At 35.6% G+C, this 19,921-nt stretch overlaps 1 protein-coding gene across 1 annotated transcript; it reads right to left on the reverse strand.

Annotated features, from left to right (window-relative positions):
• Nucleotides 1-664: 664 nt before the first annotated feature.
• Nucleotides 665-17,237, reverse strand: LOC120344412 (uncharacterized). The gene is made up of 12 exons (XM_039413637.2): nucleotides 16,997-17,237; nucleotides 16,274-16,440; nucleotides 12,691-12,843; nucleotides 11,353-11,503; nucleotides 10,745-10,878; nucleotides 6,427-6,526; nucleotides 5,095-5,251; nucleotides 4,388-4,471; nucleotides 3,563-3,667; nucleotides 2,985-3,115; nucleotides 1,932-2,033; nucleotides 665-1,641 (listed from the first exon to the last, which is right to left on the reverse strand). Exons 1-12 carry the CDS (start codon nucleotides 17,175-17,177, stop codon nucleotides 1,598-1,600), a joined length of 1,509 nt encoding a protein of 502 aa, XP_039269571.2. The 5' UTR covers nucleotides 17,178-17,237; the 3' UTR covers nucleotides 665-1,597.
• Between the last annotated feature and the right edge of the window lie 2,684 nt (nucleotides 17,238-19,921).

Raw genomic sequence — 19,921 nt, forward strand, 5'->3', positions numbered from 1 at the left:
GTACACGTTTGCGAACAAATATATATGTTATGGATACAGGAGTCGTTTATTTCCTATAGAGATAGAGAGATATTTGTGAACGCTGTGAGAATAATACATACCGGTAGACGAGGGTTTAACGCTTGAAGACCAAATTATCAATCCATAGTCGCTGGAGGGGAATTTGGGAGATTTGGGCGTTAAATTTTGTTTGGAGTTTTATTATGCCTTGTAACTCAATAGTGTTTTTTGCTATTTTGAGAACATTCGTGTTATAGTGTATAACGTCTATCGAAATATAATTGTTGCTTATTGAAAATTATCTAGTCTCCAGTACCGAGGCTCGTACTCAGCTTGGTATAATCACCGAAATTCACAACAAAAAAGCAAATTAACCATTAAGTGGTTTTAATATTCTGACCAGACTAATTTACTTATGGCAGTATCAATAAAAGTCATAAGAATTTCCGAATGTACAGAATTTATTTCGCACAAAGTAAGAACGAAGCAAAATATACAAAAATAACTCTAAAATGCGTGTTAATTACAAAGAAAAATATTCTTTTCATCGAACCGAAAATCATTCGTTAGGTCAAACAAGCAACAAAGGTTAGAAATAAACGAAACATAGCAATTAGTTTCAGTGCAGTTGCAGCGAATGTCCCGTGTTATTATATGTTGACTATTCTTTCACAAATACTTACTGACATTACTTTTTTTTTTTTAAATACGGCTAACTTTTGAGCAAATACTTGCTTCTAAACATATTGACTATTTTTTTCAATTTCTCGCCACGTTTACTCCTTGATTTGCCATGAAATAAAAAAAACGTACACAGTATGTAGAATATAAAGAAATATATATAAAAAAAAAATTATTTCTTTTTGTATTTATCTTGCAACAATTTTTGGTATTCATGATATATATATAAAGAAATTTGAATCTCTAGAAAAAAAACTCAAAAAATTGAACAAAGCATAGTACTTTATTTCCAATTTTAAAAACGTTTAAACAAATTCATCGCAGTTGACAAACTCAGATGTTCTGCAACATTATTCGCTGAACGCGATGGGCGGGTTTGCTGGGCTCAATATGCACATGAAGTAGACCTGTGGTTCTCAAACGGTGGTGCCGTCCACGTATTTTCAACGTGTTTTTTGAGTGAAACACACTTTCGCTTTACTATCTGTTATTTGTATCTTATTGTTAGCTAGTTATTTTTAAGGTGGGACGCAGGACTTGACGGATTCTTAAAAGGGGGCGCGGCTTAAAAGTTTAAAGTAGACAGTGGTTACCACATCGTCTTACAACTATGAGCAAGCACATAACTCCTGTCCCCAGCAATACATCAATTTGACAGAATGTGTCGAACCGGCAAGATGACCGCAGTATTTTGCGTTGCGCAACTTGATAGGCTACTAGCATAAAGCCTTGCTTGGAACTGAAATCTCGCTTCAGAATACAGATAGTAGCTCTAAATATTCAATCTACTGGACTGGAAAGGGAAATTAACATAAAAACGCAGTGTTCTATAACTAGTTGATAAAGCGAGTCATTGTTGTTGATCCAACTGCGTGTTTGATATCCTTTTTGGTCGACGTGAAGTCCATTGCCGAGATCAAATCACGTCTTTGGGAATTTCTTTATCTTTGCATGTCACATCTAGAAGGAAAACAGTAGGAATCAGTTCTATTTTTTTTTCTGTTTTGAAATATAGGCGACGTATGGCGTATATTTAAAATAAACGTTTTAGTATAATTTAATATAGCTTTCATTACGTAAAATCATGCTTCGCATGAAATTTTCCATCTTATCTCAGCTGTGATGTGGCATGTATTTTTACATGAATTTCTTTCATTTTAATTTAGCGCTCGTTAAATAGTGTTGAGTTTTTAAATCATCCAGTGCTCAACTCTAGACCTCTGTTATGAAATTAAATTAATATTACTCACCGTTTACGGGTTTATCTAATTTCTTTTTCCAGTGTCCTTTTATATACCCCGATCGCACACAGGCAAATATAAGTAGACAGATAATCACAATGAGTAGGAAACCTGTAAAATAATTGCAATGAGTTGTTAGATAATTTCAATGAGTTGTTAGATTACCTTCCTGAAAATCTTAGTTTGCAAAGGGGAAGAGAAATTAAAAGAATGTAAAAACTGATTTAGGGGAGCGATCAACGAGTTGAATTCACAAACCTGTTGTAATTTTCAGACCTCAGAGTAGCGTTGTCGTTACAAATACATTTTCAGGTTTAAATTTACAAATTTATTTTCAACTAAGAACTTATGGGTGAAAGGAAAATATAAAAAAAAATTATTCAATTTGTTCAATGTCGAATTAAAAAAGTTTATGGAGTTAAGAATAGGACAACACGTGAGCAGGATTTTTGTCCTTACTGACAGTTGGAGCCTCGGAAACCGAAAGGGTACGAATATAACTGGCCAGCAAAATGCCCATGTTTACCAGAGACTAAGTTTATAGTAATTAGTATTTATCGTTTTCTCTGGTTAATGGGGGATTGCATGTTCTAGCTAGACGTCGCAGTCGCAGTACGATGCTTGATCAAACTACCTTAATTGATAACGATTTTTTATTCATAAATATGGACTTGCAAAATATGAAATATGAAGTTTACTAGTGTGACAAAAACATCAAATTGAAAAGTCAACTATCTAGAATTTAAACTGTGCAGGCAAACGAAACAGCAATGATTAGCCAAATTGTTCTGTCAGTATGTTCAAAGAATAAATAACAGAAAAATGGAAACGAGTTTCATTCTTAAATATGAAAATGCGAAGTTCACTGGAGTGACAAAAACATCAAGTTATCTCGTATTTGCAAGAATTAAAATTGTTCAGACCAAACAGTAATGATTAACAAGTTTTACTGACCAATGAGTTCAAATGAACAATAACAAACGAACAAAATTAGTTCCCTCATATTAGTAAACACACTACTGAAGCGTCTTGCAATGTACCTTATTCAAATTTATAACTCACCCACAATCACGGGAATAACGATAAGTAAGACATTGAACTGATCTTTCTTTACGTTAAATAAAACTTCCGCAGGTGGATAAGTTGATAATACTTTACATACATACTGACCAACGTCCGAGTCCTGGAAGTTTCTGTTCAACAAGAAGAAAATTAATTAAATGGGAAAAAGTAAAAGCTATTTTACTCAAAATTTAATATATTCATATATACAAAAATTAGCTAATAAAGAGAAAGTTGAATTTCCGGTAGTTACTTGCCACCTTTGCTTGAGACAATTAATCACACCCTGGCCTAACCCTGGTGCTAAATGCTTTTATCAATACGGAGAACAAGATAGCGGTATTGTATCATATACTTGGAAGACATAATAACAGATGAAATCAACACGGCCAACATTGCCATGCCATAAATATGGGACTGAGAAAAGTGAACACTTATTTTTTGCAGGTAGGACCTGCTATAGTTGAGTATAGGGTCGACACGTCTGTTATTTTTACCGATGTTGAAATTTGATTAATGGCTGCATAAAATGTCATTTTTTGGTATTATTGAGCAATGCTAGAGTGTCATGTACTTACTTTATCGTCAACGTTGAATTGTATAAGATTAATCCTTCACGTTTATTTTCTTTAGCATCTTTGTAATTTGTATAACATTTTGTTGCCTCCTTTGCATTGCTTAATCTAAATAAAAAAGAGAGCGACGCTTAAATTTATGGACACGGGATCAAAGGTCGTAAAAAAGCTTTCATAAAATAAAACAGCAAAATTTTGAACGCTCCCTAAGCATGTGAACTAAGATGGTGGTTTCCGGAACGTAGTATATGTACCAGGTTAGAGTTAGGCCATAATTATATTCCAATTTTTCTTATTTTAGTTCTATTACGAGTTCGGGGACTAGAAAAGTGACTTCCGTAGTATTTGTACCTCAAATTATGGCCTAATCCTAACCTGGTACACATACTACGCTCCGGTGTCCGCCATCTTGGTTCTCATACTCCAGGAGTACAAAATTTTGAATGAAATAAGGGTCCCAAAACAGGACGAAGAGAACACTTGGCAAACACTAATACTAATAAGTTTTTCCCACCATCTTGTAATACCTAAAATTTGATATCAATTCGTCCATTAATAGCAGACAATAGCGATTTTTTCATCACAATAGCAATTCTAACAACAACGATCTATACGTACAGTAATAAGTACTCGTGGAAACCATATTTAGGTTTTACGCGTTTGGTCAGCCTTGAAAATCACTTAGAAAATCAATCACAAGTTGGCGCCATAAGACGAAGCAAACGAGAGAAGTTGCAGAAAAAACGAAATATTCTAAAATATGATTTCAATATTTGGACATAGAGCTAAAAATGAGACAAATAAACTGAGTAAATTCAAAACACTTACAAGTTACACTCATGCTTTCCCGTTGGGTCGCTGTCTCCTGGGTAGAACACGTAACTGACACATATATTGTCGTTCGATGTTCGACTGCAAAAGTTTGTGAAATAGCAAGAGTTAACATGTAACTAATCAATTAATTACCGAGTTTATAAGACTTACAAACGTTTTGAACCGGGCGTTTGTTGACACGAAAGCTCGAATGTGCGTAACACTTCTATTAATAATGCGCGAGGATCGCGCTTTTGCGTTAGAACTTTTGAGTTTGCTCCTACTTTCATTAATTAAAACAACGAAATAATGTTACAGTATACCAAATAAATATTTCACTTCTTTCATTAAAGAAATATGCATCATGGCTATTTGATAAACGCATCTTTACACCCGAGCATGCGTGTGCCAAAACGTCCCTATACAGATTCAGATATTTATTTTTATAATGCAAGAATCGATGTGAAACAATGAACTAACATAAAAATACTAAAAAACGGAAAACATTAAATCTAGCAAGTGATGAGGGGCCACGAACGACTCAGTGAGTCATCCAGTCAGCGACACCTTACTGATGATTTCAAGCATCAAATATAAACGAATTTTTGTGAAATCAAGATGTAAAAAGCGTCATAATTTCTGCAGCATTTCTATAATTACTTTCCAATATAAGTGCTTCACTTCAAAATAGCGAAAAAAAACAATACAAAAAAGAATCTTACTTTGTTACATTCTTGTACCAAATTACTGCGAATGAAAGTTGAAAATGATCGGTTCCACCCCATCCTCCACATGTCAATTGTACATCGTTTCCTATTGATGCTTTTGTTGTAGTTGAGGTTATTTGACGAATATTTGGAGGCCCTCGTTGTTGACCGTCTGCATGGGAAAACGAAGTCTTGTTAAAATGAATGTGACAGGTCATAGAAGCAGAGATTGGATTCAAAATTTAGGAATTGGTTTGCTTTTGTATCGAACTCATTAACAACAGTTTTAAGACATCTAAGCAAATCCTGCCAAACTTATAACTCAAAAACGAACCAAGACAACGAACGGGTTTCCCGATATCACGACATTCCAAGAACGGTTTCTTACGAAAGCATGCGAACAGTATCAGTATCAATAATTTTTTTTTTCACCATTATTTGAAAACACTTTGAACAAACAATATACAAAACAAACCTAAAACTGGCATTTCAGATTGAAGGGAGGCGCCAAGAACCGATACTGCTTATTAAGCGGAAACACTCGTGATTAAGTCTAACAGTAATCAGGAGGAAAAAAAAAGTCAAACATTAAAAATTTTTTACAGCATCAACAAAAAACAATCCATTACATAAAAAATATGACTCCGAAATCCGAACCTCACAAATTCCACCACTGCTCACGAGACCTGCTGCTATGAAAAAAAACTAAGCAATGGGGGAGTGGGGACTAAGGTTAGAAGATAATATGGATAGGTTATAAATCGTGTATAGGCCTGGAAACAGATGAGTAAGACCGAGGCAATTGATTGATATTTCTTCAATGCAACTATTTTTATTTTTTGGCTACATTTTTGCTACTCATGGAACCCAGTGTGGTATGGTAGGCTGACAGTGGTGGAGTTAAAGGATTCGTTCTTGGAATGAAGATATGCAAATGCAAGTGATATAAATCGAGAAATGAGCCTGGAACAGAGATAAGAAGGGCTGAGCAACTATATATTAGTTGTTTGGTTCAATGTTTGCTGTTCATGGAAATCGAGCCCAGCGTGGTGTGATTGGCTGACAGTGGTGACATTAAGGAATTTGTTTTTGAACTGTAGTGATATTCAGGAAAAGCGTTCCGGTATTGTTTTGTGCTTTAGTTCGTTATTGTTTTCTCACACGAGGGAACTTATTGCTAGCGAGTTCGATACAAAAAAGAACCCGTCTGTAACATTTTAATTGAATCACGGCATTGGCAGTCACCATTTTTTTTACATTTCCTTTGCAACACTTGGCTTACAATCAGTAATATTCAAAAAATACAAGTATAGGAAAAAATAGACGAGTATACAAGTTCAAACTTACATTTGACACAGACATTACTTCTTGATACAAATCGTTCTCTTCCGTTATATACGACTGAGCATGTGTAGTTTCCAGCTGATGAAAATTTGGCGTCCGCAATCTAGAGAATAGAACAAGAACATTATATATTGACAAATGACTTGAACGAACACTTCATTGCTAATAATTAGTAAACATATAACAACAATTTAAAATATAGAACCCAGATCAGTGGTTCTCAACCTTTTTAAGTCGCGCCACCTTCTTAGAATCTGTCAAGTTTCGCGCCTTACCTCAGAAATAACTAGCTAACGATAAGCTACAAATATGTATGTAGCCTATGTATGTATGTATGTTTATTCGTCTCGTAAAAGCAAAAATACAGGAGTTAGTAAATATCAACATTGAAGACGGGATGTATACACAAGACCATACTGGCCTAAAACACATGAAAGTGCGGCGTACTCCCCTTATGATAAGCATAAAATAACAGACAATAAGGCGAAAATATGTTTTATTCAAACACACGTTGAAAATACGCATAAATAATGAAGAACTATAAACAATAAAGAAATGTAAATATTCAAAATAAGGCGGACAATATCAAATCTAACACATATTTTTATTTTAATTAGCTTCACGCCCATTCAAAAAATTGGGTGCAGAAGTATGCGCACCAAGATGTCGAACAACCTGAATCCTAACCGGTACACACAAAGCATTTTCAGGTTGTGCGCCATCTTGGTGCGCATACTTCTGGAGGTCCAAAAATTGTCTATGCCCCCCTTGTGGGGCGAGCCCTGTCGTTTGAGAACCACCACTCTGGAGAATTGAAACAAAACATTAAATATTGAAAAAGGATTATGGTGAAGACACTTTATTGCTTCTATATTGTAGTAGATATGACTATATACGTCTCAATCGGTGTTCGAATTGCCTTTTCCGAAGAGGGCATATTGACCGCTATAGACAGCATGCTTGATTAAGCATGACGTGCACTGCCAATCAAGCGTGGTTTGTAATGTAATTGTTCTGTTATTGTTTCCGAATTTCTAGTGCGTTTCAATATGGCGTATCTGTGATGTTATTCTGAGGAAACGTTCAAATTTGTTTCATTTGGATTCGCCTATTCGTTAAAACGGAAATTATAATTATAATAACGATTCATATGTACATCTCGTGTCCTATAATTTTCGAGTACCATTTTGCTCTGGTAGCTGATCTGATAGATTTTGAGCTGAATTTCGAAAACTGTGATTTCAACCCACGCGCATAAAAAAGGGTCTGCAACTTTGTAATATTTCTCACTATATTCTCGTCAAACAATTTTGCGTTAAGTAAACGTTCTGTGATTGATTCACATTTGCGCCTCGGTGAACTAAAAGCCAGAAAGAACGTAAACATTTTGGGTGCTTTGCGGTGCAGAGGAAACCAACGCATATACATTGCGGCTCCATATGTGACGCATAAAATATTTGGCGAGTTCTATTATCATATATTCTACTGCGACTCGAACTGATAACATTGCAGCGTATGTACTGCGACATGTTTGTTTGTTTTTTTGAATTAATGACTAACAAAATCATCAAAAGCCATCATCTTTTGTAGGAAGCCGTCGTCAAACAACAAACACCACCGACACCGCTCAGAATAAAAAAAATCAGTAATTATCCTGTTATGGTTATTAGGGTGAGGAATACAGACTGTGCTGGAAATTCAAATTTTCAAATCATTTCCAACCCAAACCCGAACTGGATAATAACTATTTTTTTATTTTAAAACGTGGCGGGCGTGTTTGCTCAAATCTCACATTTTTGCTTTAGTGGCGGGGCTTTTGGTACTCCCGTAGTATGTGTACCAGGTTAGGGTTAGGTCATAATCTTATTCCGATTTTCTTTATTTCCGTTCTATTACAAGTTCAGGGACTATCTGTGTTACCCAAGTAAATATACCCCCATAGGTTTCAATCCCTTTACACAACTCGATGTAAAGTAGGCGAACAAAATTAGTTACCTCCATATTGGTACACATACTTCTGGAGCGCCGGGCTTATTACAAAACATCCCAGATTCCTAATTGCTAATAGTATTTACAAACAAAACAAAAAAAAAGGAACTTTTCATCGCCGAAATCATATATTTTGCACTGAGCGATTGTTATATCCATCTCAATTTCTGACACAGCTTGTTTTGAAAAAATGATTGCAAATAATTTTGGATTCCGACACAGTGATTTGCCTGCGTAACGCGGCGTAACTCCGTGAAACAAAATGCTATACGTCACGCGTTTATTGATATCCGAAAATTGCGATGATACACTCAACCGTTAATTCTGAAAAAAGAGCAAATACGATGCCGATATGAAGTAAAATAGAATTTCTCCCAACACGAATCTTAAGGTGTTTGTGAAGCATGGATTGTAGGTGCATCGGGAGCAATATTCATTTTCGAATCACTATTTTCGGGGTATATCGTCGTTTGTTTTGGAAAATGATTGCAAATAAATTTAAAGTTTCGGCTCATTGATTTGCTGACGTAACGTGGTGTAACTTCCCAAAACGAATTCATTTATTGATATCCGAATATTGCGATGACTCACTTATCCGATCATTCAGAAAAAAGGAGCAAACACAATGCCGATTTGAAGTAAAATAGCATTACTCCTAACACGAATTTTGTTTTGGACTGACGTTAAGTATGGAAAGCGTATGCATCGCGTCCTTCGTGAACCAAATTCAGTTCCAAATCGCAATTTTTCCGGGTATCTTTATATCAGTGGTTCCAAATAAGTGTCCTGCGGGCCAACTAGGTCCCGCTTAACGATTTAATATGAGCCGCCGAAATAGTTTAACACTTTGTGTTTTTTTCGTTTCAGCGTTCTAAATAACGCCAAGTACGTAGCACGGTATCTTATTCATACGTACCAGTACTGGTAACGGCCCATGGCGGGCGCTCCCCTACCCCGGCCCGCGAATAGCATTCCGCTTTTGATGTTGGCCCCCGGTGAATCAACTATGGGAACCACTGTTTTATAGGGATACTTTTGCTAAATTGTTATTGCCGCTGGACTTGTTGTTGTGAAAATGACATTTTTGTCTTCGACTATTGCACAAGTAGATTTCAATACTTGAAGATATTTAATACTTCAAGTTGGAAGTAATTTGTGTTCATAATCTCAATATGACTTGGCGGTGTGGCGCATCGTGCTAATCGTTAAGAATATGCTCGCCACTGCACCTCTGATTACCCTGCATGGGTCCTCAGGTTCGAACCCCAAGCGGGAATAGTTATGTGCGAGAGAATTGCTGGTCTCCTCGCCCCCGTAGGATGATCCACGTAACCGCTGGTCGGTTACGGCTTCCTTCACAATCAAGTCCATGCTTCCGAAAACAAATAGCTAACTAATCCCATACCCGACATGAACTGGTAAATGGATGAGAGGCCATGGTCTGTCATATGATTAAGCCATCGTATCGGCTTTCGTCTCCTCCGGGATAAATATGTTATTCCTTCCTTGTAAATCCTAATATGAAAATCGAGGCTAAAAACTAATCGCCTTACGTTTTGTCCTGTTAGTACACTAGTGTACATACATCTCTAATCCTTCCGTACAAAACAATTAGGCTTTCATATAATCAAAGCCACAGTGTGACGTAAAATTATTTACAGACGCTTCAGAGTACAAAACGCCTTTATATAAATACGAGATTTTGTTGTGGATTAGTAAAGAAGTATAAACATGTACACACAGTGCCATAATAAATACAATGACGCAATAAATCAATGCACAATGGAGATCTTTTCATCTTATCTTATCTTACCCTTCTCATAGGTCCTGTTTACACCATTACCGTGAATTAAATGTCTGATCAGAAGAGTCACGGGCAAATTCCGCGGCTCAAGTCTTTATTTAACTAACGCTCATAATGAGTACCAATTTTTTTACCGCCAGTTATTCGCTTTCGAAGTTGATTTGTCCATTTTATACCAAATGTTTTCATAAACTTAGGGCGCTCCGAATGTGTGTGTACCAACACTAATGGAGATAACTAATTTTGTTCGCCTACTTCACATCAAGTTGTATAAAGAAACTGATTACTATGGAAAGAGGAAAGTCCATAAGATGGCTTAATCATGATTACTTATCCATGGCGGGTATTGGATTAGTTGGCCAGTTATTTGTTTTTAAATGCACGGACTTGGAGGAATCTTGGTGGAATGCGTATCCGACCAGCGCTTGAATTCAGTAATCCCCCAGTATCTCGAAATCCCCCAGTATTCTTTCGAAACTCATTTTATATTTTGATACATCGCTTAAGTATTAAAATGAAAGCCCTTACCTTCATTTGGCCTAAAACATCATTGCTCTCGAAATCATCGCTTGAAATTTGGGATTCAACTCTGATCTCCTCACAGCCTTTGTACCATTTAAGCTCGTATTTTTCGTTCTCAAAGTGGAATTTCTTCTTGCCATCTGGAAATTACAAAACAGTTCAATAATTGAAGGCGATAATAGCCTTGTGATTATTGTAATGGCCCAGTAATGCTGTCATTGGTTGTATCAGCGGGTTAAAGTAAGAAATAATATTATTTAGATATGACTATAGTGTTGGCATAGGATCGGGAAACCAGTTCGTGTTTTTTCTTCTGACGTTAGACGACCGCAGCAAATGGTTCAGGTGCATCGCGGCTGGCATTTTGAAAGTCATGTATCATATCTATGTGATGCAGCTTGGGTGGGGACACACGGTTTTTTGCTGTTTTTGCACATTTTTGTAAGATATTTCACGGTTTTGCAAGGTATTTGGTGGTTTTTCACTTTTTTTTCACTGTTTTTGCAGAGTTTTTGGTGGTTTTACACGGTTTTTGCAAGTTTTATGCAAGGTTTCTGTCAACATCGTTCGAATTATAATACTAAAAACTATAAAAAAAAAAAAAAAATACTCACCGAAACATGGTAGAAGATATAGATTCCCGACTTCAAAACTTCTGTGTAATATTTCGTCATCATTAAACGTCACTTCATTGCAAGTTTTATCAGGTTGAGCTCCGGTGACGATGAGTGTGTAGAGAATTGAAAAACACAAGTCTCCGTTCGCCTAAAGAAATGGAAGCTTGTTATTGCCAGCTCAACGGTATTGAAATATAGTGAGGAACTATGTACCAGGAAAAATCCCAAATTGAAATTTACTATCAGTTGGGGTTACGCCAGATTAAGAGGGCAAGACCAACCACCCACCTTTCCTTGCTCAATGCCTCTATGTGAATCCACAAACGTAAGGATGCTGTGGCAAGAATAGAGATGACTATACTATTTGATTCGAGAGTCTTGCTGTTTCGGGGATGTCCCAGTTGCAACGAAGTGTTCTAGGCACAGCTTATTGAACTTAAATTGTTTAGCGCATTTTCTCTTTGTTTCTGCTCTTCACTTCTGCTTGTTATTACATTCCTATACTTCTGACACGATTAATTTGGCCCACTTTTTGTTTAGGGTATTGGAACAAAGCTATACACAATTATTGGAACTATTATCAACATTTTCATCTCGGCTATATACATGTGATAACATTAGAAGAAAAGGTCCTTGCATAAAGTACTGCACTTGATTGGCAATAATCTCGTTATATTGATGTTCTGAAATTCAAACCCATATGGCAGAACAATATGCCGTCAATTCGAACGGGTATTGAAATGACGATTACGACCATAAATCCATCACGACTTCAAACTTTCGATACTCATTTGAACCATACAACCTTTTGAACCATATCTATCTACGGACATATTAGTTGGAAGCGTGAAGTATAAGCATACAGGATGTTCATAAAGTCCCATTTCAGTAACAATTGCAGTTTTGTTTCTCAATATATATTAACAAGATCAATTTTATTTTATCAGTGTCTATTTAAGTTTTTTTTTTTACTTCATCCAATACACTCTAGGGGGCCAACAAACTATATGTTGTTTCAAGAAGTCATTTTCGAGTTAAAAACTTTAATAGAACCCGGTATATAGATGGCTTTCGCAATTTTTGTATTAATACGCTTTTATCTTTTATTTTGAGGATCTGGATCTTACTTTGAGACAACTTGTATCTAAAGTGATTTTGCATTTGGAGTCATAGATTCGCATGGAATTTTTTCGTACTGCCAAGCATTTGGATTTATTCAATTTATTCAAGTGTAAGTAAGTTCACATTATACAGTATTTGACGTCATTCGATGAAATGACCGTGGTTCTCATCGGGCTATGGATATAGACAAAAATGAAACGGTTTGTTACTTACCAGGAAGGCTGTGAAAATTGTACCATTCTGATTCTCGGAGACAGCTGAGATTGAATAGCTTTCAGAGCGAGCGAAGAAGAACGAAGTGACATCAGATTCAACGTTTGAGACATTAGATTTATGCACAATGGTGTCTCCAGAAGAAATAATGCACTGAAAAAGATGGAATGATACTTTAACAGAATATAGGGAAAGGTTATTCGAAATGATCGATAAGGATTAATGTCTTATCAATTTCTTCTCTTGAGCAAACTTTTAATACATCCAGGTACCATACAACATTAGTGATTCACGATTAGGAATTTTATACCCGTTATTATATTTGAGATTATTGTTGTATTAATTTTAATTAGTGGAATAAGTTTATCCCGACAAAGACAAACAAACTATTCAAGGCACCATCACGTGTTTAGACAAAGTTTCCCTAATTATAGTGCAGTTTATAATAGTTATTTGAATGCGAATTTTGCTTTGGGGTTGTAATGGTTGTATTCCATGGCTTTTAAGAGTTTCCATAAATTCTAAAAAAATCCGAGAGAGACTGTTGTTCATGGTTGATGTTCTTGTATTAGATATTTTTCAACGTACACCAAGGTAACCTAACTGTAGCCCCCCCCCCCCCCCCCAAAAAAAAAAACAATGTTTGAGTAGTCTGTTTATCTGTACCGAATACTGCCACAAATCACATTTAGACAAATTTTCCCTAATTGCAATGCATCTTATAATAGTTATTCGTTGAATTCGACAACTCAAATTTCTGTGAGAATGTAATGGTTATATTTAGATGCTTTTAATGTCCCCAAAATTGAAAACAATTTGAAAAATCTCTAAAAATACTCCCGTTTAGAGATGACATTGATACATTTTTTCAATGAAAAAAAGGTGAGCGTAGAGGTAGCCCAAAACAATATTTAAGTAGTCTGTTTATCCGTACCGAATCCTGCGGATAAGTCCCCGGTCTATATTTAAACGTCAGGGTAATTTTTATCTTCTTGGTTACGATTTAATGAATAGTCGAACAAAGCTTTCTAGAAAGTCCCAGCAGCTGAACTCGGCTATAAATGTTGATATTACATTTCGGACTGGGAAATCGTAAAAATATTTATTTTGTCATATTTGGCTTCCTAAATATTTTGTAATTGATAACGTATTTGCTGTTTAGGCGACAGCATCATGACCCAGCGTGCGTTTACTTTGGTAATGCCGACTTTTGCAATTCGTAAAATCACAACAATTGATAACGTATTTGCTGTTAAGGCGACAGTATCTTGCCGCAAACATGCCTATATACCTTAGTATTGCTTGTAGAAGCCAACCTCAACAAAGATGTGATCAAATATTTTGACTATGCGCTTTTTCGAAAGCCTGGTGATAGAACGCGTTTCAATTAATTTTGCTTTTTTTAAAAATCGGAATCTAAAGCCACGAGAAACATTTGCAAAACAATTTTTGTTTAATTTTGAATTTTATTTTGATTCCACAACATACATTGCTAATAATTGCTTCCAAAATCCATGTTCTAGCATATTTTTAAAAAATGTCGGAATTACAAATTGCAACGGTATTTTTGTAGGTTTATGGCCAACTGGTATTTTCTTGTATCTTTGTTTATAAATCTAGATAATTACCCTGTCGCAGTATTGAATCAGTAAATGGTTGGATGGTTGCCCATTTGCACGGGGGTTTTGTTTACTTCAGCGTAATCGCGGTTGAGTCTTTGTGTACGATAGTGTAGGTAGAACAGGGGTACTTTTATCGCAATTGTTTTCGTAACCACGAAATTAAAGCTTCGCAAATACCAGGATCGTAGACATTATAAATACGGTAGTTTCTATATTATTAGTTTACCCCGTTGTTCTTCGAAATATTCGTTTTCGCTTACTAAAAACTTTGTAATTGATACCGTATTTACTGTTTAGACGACAGTACATTGCCCCAACCTGCCCATACCTCGGTAATGCCGACTTTTGCAGTTCGTGAAACGACAACAAAGATGTGATCAAATATTTTGACTACGCGCTTTTTTCGAAAGCCTGGTGATAGAACTCGTTTAAATTTATTAATTTTTTTTTTAAATGGAATCTCACGCCACGAGAAACATTTGCAAAACAGTTGTTGTTTAATCGCACAGAAAAATGAAATATATTTTGGTTCCACAGCATACATTGATAATACCATACATTGCTCCCAAAGTCTATATTCTACCATATTTTTGAAATATGTCAGTATTAGAAAAAGCAACGATAATTTTGCCAACTGGTGTTTTTTTGTATCTTTGTTCATAAACCTAGATAATTACTTTGTCGCAGTTTTGAATCAATCAAGGATCGCCCATTTGCACATCATGGGGGGTTTTGTTTTTTCAGCGTAATCGCGGTTGAGCCTTTGTGTACGATAGGTATTTTTTGAAATAGCATTTTTGAGTTCTATGAATGAACAAGGGTACTTTTATCGCAATTGTTTTTGTAACCACGAAATTAAATCTTCGCAAATACCAGGCTCGTAGACAATATAAATACGGGGTTTCCAAATTATTGAGTTACCCCGTTATTCTTCGAATAGCACGGGGTATAGAATTCCGTGGTAGCGATTGATCTGTTCGGAATGTGCCATGATGCAGTTCAAACACAACACATGTGAGGAGATTGAATTTTCAAAAAATTTCACTTCACTTCAAACCGCGACTGAGGTGAATTTACTTTGGTGGCATTTGAAATGCAACCTCAGCAATTGTTTGATGTTAGTGATTAAGTATTAACCTAGCACTAACCCAACAATGATGGGGTTAGGGTTAGGAACCGAGTTCTGTGACAATGGTCCCCAACCTTTTATGGCCCGTGGCCCTCTTGGAGGTTTTTCACACTCATGTTTATTATTTCAGTCGTATTTACAGCATTATTGGTAGATTCTAAATCCCAATATGTTCAAACAATTCATGCTAAATAAAGTGAAAACACCCTGTGAAATAAACTCATCGAGCAATGAAACTAGAAAAAACGGGGAGTATATTGTCAAAAGAAGGGTAAAATCAATTTTGCGCCTAGCATTGTCGCCCCGCTCCGTCTGCTCTGTGTCTCCCAGGCCACCGGTTGGTAACCGCTGCTCTATGAGAATTACTTTATAAGATTTAAATGATTGAGATCACGTTAGGCAAGTGATGTGCGTACCAAAGTAGCTTTATGACGATGAAATCATATATACAAGTGGTAGCTTCATTTTTTGAGCGCTATTATATCTTTTCATTGAATATACAGGGTGTCTATAAAGTCCTTCTACAATTTCAATTTTGTTATGAATTCAGTTCTCAATATATCTTAACCAATTGTTTTTTAATTAGTAATTGTTCAAGCATTTTTACTTCATTTAATACATTTGTGACGGCCAAAACAATATATATATATATTTATGGTATCGATAAATTCCTTTTGCTATTTAAAAAAAAATTAGGATTTTACAGACACCCTATATTGTTGTATCATGAATGTATGACCTGCTCATATAAATGTTTAAAGAGAATTTTTTGTGGAAACAAAAAATAAACAAACAAGAAGATATAAAGAAACATCCATAACAGTAAACACACCTGGAAATCGGTTTCGTTAAGTATTTCTACGCTAGCTTCATAGATAAAATAGTCCGAACTCGCTTCAAAAAGTTCATCGCAATTTATCGTGTACGGCCACCCAACTTCAACTTGTGACGTCACGGGATCTGATAACTGCGTTGAACAACTCTTCAAATGTTCAAGTTCTAGAAATAAAAACAAACAGCTTGTCCTATAATCAAAAATGAACTTTACTATTTTTTAATTAAATTGTCGGAGAAAAATTTATTTTACTGAATAACATAAGGCCGGTCTCTATGATATTCATCTAAATGCGCAATCCACAATATAAATTGTTGACACTCAGTAGAGCACAGGTTCTCAAGGTGCTCAATACGTAGTCCCAGGGGTCCGTGAAAGTAACCCAGGGGCACCGCGAGCTATTCGTTTACTTGGTAAATAACTGAATATTTTTAAATACAAAGCAGCAAATACATCCAAGTCATTAAAAAACGAATCTTAGTTTACTTACTTGGTTTAGTTTGGGGACATAAATCAGTAAATAGCAATGCGTTTTTTTGTTTTTATTTTCCTAAATTTATTGCGGGGCTTCGTAAATAATATTCAATCTTTTTGCGGGCTCCATAACATCAAAAATTTGTGACCCCGGCAGTAGAGAAGTATTAGACTGACTGCCAAAATGACTACTTCTCCTCCACTATAATCTAACCACAAAAGACGGAATATTTCTAAAAATCTTACCCGATTTTGAAGTTACTTCATCCACGCAGTAAACAGAAGTGAACTGCACAACAAAAAAGAACAATATAGTTGTAAGGAGTGTCCATTTATGACCAAGATTTCGGTGGCTAATTTGCGGGGATTTGGAGTCGCATTTATCCGCAAAAAGTAGTTTATTTTCTGACATACGCATTTCGTTCATCTCGGCGTCTACAAGTCTAAACTTGATCGTAAATATGTTTCTATAATAATAAATATTAAACATGATGGAAATTATATTTTAAGAAGTTTATCACAGAAACTTGTCGTATATACGATAAAAAATTACAAAATACGTTACAAGAATAAAGAAATATATCGGAGAGAGCAGTTTGAGAATGGGGAAATATCATATCATAGGTTTTTCCCGAGTCAGACTTATTCACGAGCAACTCAAATATACGTCATTGTCAAAACGTTGTCTCATAAGCTAAATGCAAATACGATTTGAATATCAGTCATGTAGAATTGTCGAGAATCAAACCCAAAATATCTGACTTGCAACGTCAGTATTAACAAACTATTATGCTTAGCATCACCTATTTTAGTATAAAATTGTATAACTTAAATCTATCCAGAAGGATATTTCCAACAAAATAGTGTTGTTTATTATTTGTAAACTATAACATAAATAACCTGTCTCTGGCGGATAACGAGACGACGACGAATTTCGTAGACTTCGGCTTCTGCAAACACATATCCCGCCTTTGCCCGAACCACGCTATTAACAAAATTTCTAATTAGTCATCTATGTTTTGGAAGGACGGTAATCATAGCTTTATGAAACCCATACAGTGGGTGAAACAGTGAGCGTGGCGCTTGAATCCCAGAACTGTAATATGCGAGACTGACATGGTTATCAATCAATCTGTTATCTACTACGTCATCTCGCGCTGTGTTTTGAAAGGCGGAAATATTTTGGCAGTTATCCAATTTATTCTACCCTTTGCAAAGTGGTGGGCATGACGCTTGACACTGAGATACCAAGGTATTCAAACATATTAGACAGTTGTTCTACAGTCGTCGCTTGTTGTTACGCTTTCATGTTCAATACAACAGTTTTACGAAATTTAATCCTTTTCCCAATTCGTCCAAAAACACTTCAACTTAAAATTAGTGACGTCAAAACATCGTCAAATGACCCAAAAATGTATTCATGCAAAACGGGTTCATGTATCCCGAGATTAAAATATTTGAAAAATATTTGTGCCTAGTCTTAGGAAAGTCATAAAAATTTTAGTGTCTGCTAATTTGAGTCAGCGCCTGGCTCTATAGAATAGTTTGCGTTTTAGTCATTAGATCGTATTTTTTTTATGGCGCTTGAAGCGAACAATCGAATAATAACTGAACGTTGTGATGTCATAAATATGACCCTTTCTTTTATTCTGATCCCACAATACGTTTCATGATTTTATAGATGTTGCAAGAACCTGATAATACTAAATCAGGGTTCACTGAAGGGGAAGTTTTTGACCAGATAATGCGGAAGTGACCTGTCGCACGAAACAATAGGAAACTTGTCTTGCACATTTCGTTACTTATTTGACCTTTTATTGCGCTGACCTGCATGACATAATTTCGGAAATCACGATTGTTTATTGGTCAGATTGGCGGATCAATTTCTTGGACAATAATTACGATGAAAACATCAATATATTATCATCACGATTGCCACTATACATCGGAATGATTAAATACCTCGCTATTACAAGCCAGGGCGATAGACACAAAACTAGGCGGATGAATGACAAAGCAGTCTGTCTGCCGTTCACACTGTCCTTGGGCCCAAACTAGGATGATAAATAAAGTTACCTCTGGATGAGGATAAAAGTATCATGTCGTAAAATATTTCCAGTCACCCTGATTAAACAAAACTGGAACCCACAAACAAATTTTTGAAAATTACAAACAATATGAGTTACGTTGCATATACATGTTTAACGCTTAAAAACGAAATTTTCGTCGCGCTTGGCAAGTAAGGTCAAGTCACGAGAAATCCACGCGTACATAACGTAACATATAGTTATATAGTATAACGTGTTTGTTTGCGTTTACTCGTAGTCAGGATAAACTCAGTCGCTATTATCCGAAAATAGCTGTGACATAATAAAGCATTTACGACATTTCGAAAATGATACGCTGTCATTAAAATGAGTCAAAACAAATTTTTCAAATCGTGAAAATTATGAAAATCACTTTTGTTTTTACGTTTTTATTATACTATTCATAATAATCAAATAAAACCGTTTCCAATTTAACCTATCACTGCGACTGGTGTTTTATCTTCTATGTTTTGTGCTTTGATAATAATATACCAACCAAAAGTCGCAATCAGGGTCTACTGCTCTCCAGAGAGACGCGCCCGAATCTACTTTGCTATTTATGCTTCGTTTTGTTTAATTTGATTACCGTTCAATTTAAATTTAAGCTAAGAAAAAATTCCATTTTTCGAAATAAATTCAGGTTTTCGAATGGAAAGAGAAAAGATGCATCTTTTCTTTGCATAACTTCAGATTGGCTTATCTCTATCACAAGAAACAATATCATAATTCGGTCATGATTTTAACTAACTTTATAATTTATATCTCTCAGCAATTACCTTCTAATTTTCTGTTTTTTTATTCTGTTCGCACAATTTGTATTCAACTTTTTTGCTTCATCTTACTCAACCGACTTTGCTAATGCCGAAATGAAATATTATTTTCCCCAAGTGATTGGTCACTCTCTCTCATAACAATTTCTAATAATAGAGCGCCGCTCAGTAGTAGATATTCCCAACTTTAAGGGATCTGAATAGTTTCAATGTAGCACACGTCCCGTCATTTAAACAATCCCAATAAAATGGTTGAAATAAGCTGTGCAATAATATATATAATTTTTGTGATAGTTCTAAGCCAAAATCTTTAA

The sequence above is a fragment of the Styela clava genome, chromosome 5, assembly GCF_964204865.1.
Source record: "Styela clava chromosome 5, kaStyClav1.hap1.2, whole genome shotgun sequence".
Classification (NCBI taxonomy): domain Eukaryota; kingdom Metazoa; phylum Chordata; class Ascidiacea; order Stolidobranchia; family Styelidae; genus Styela; species Styela clava.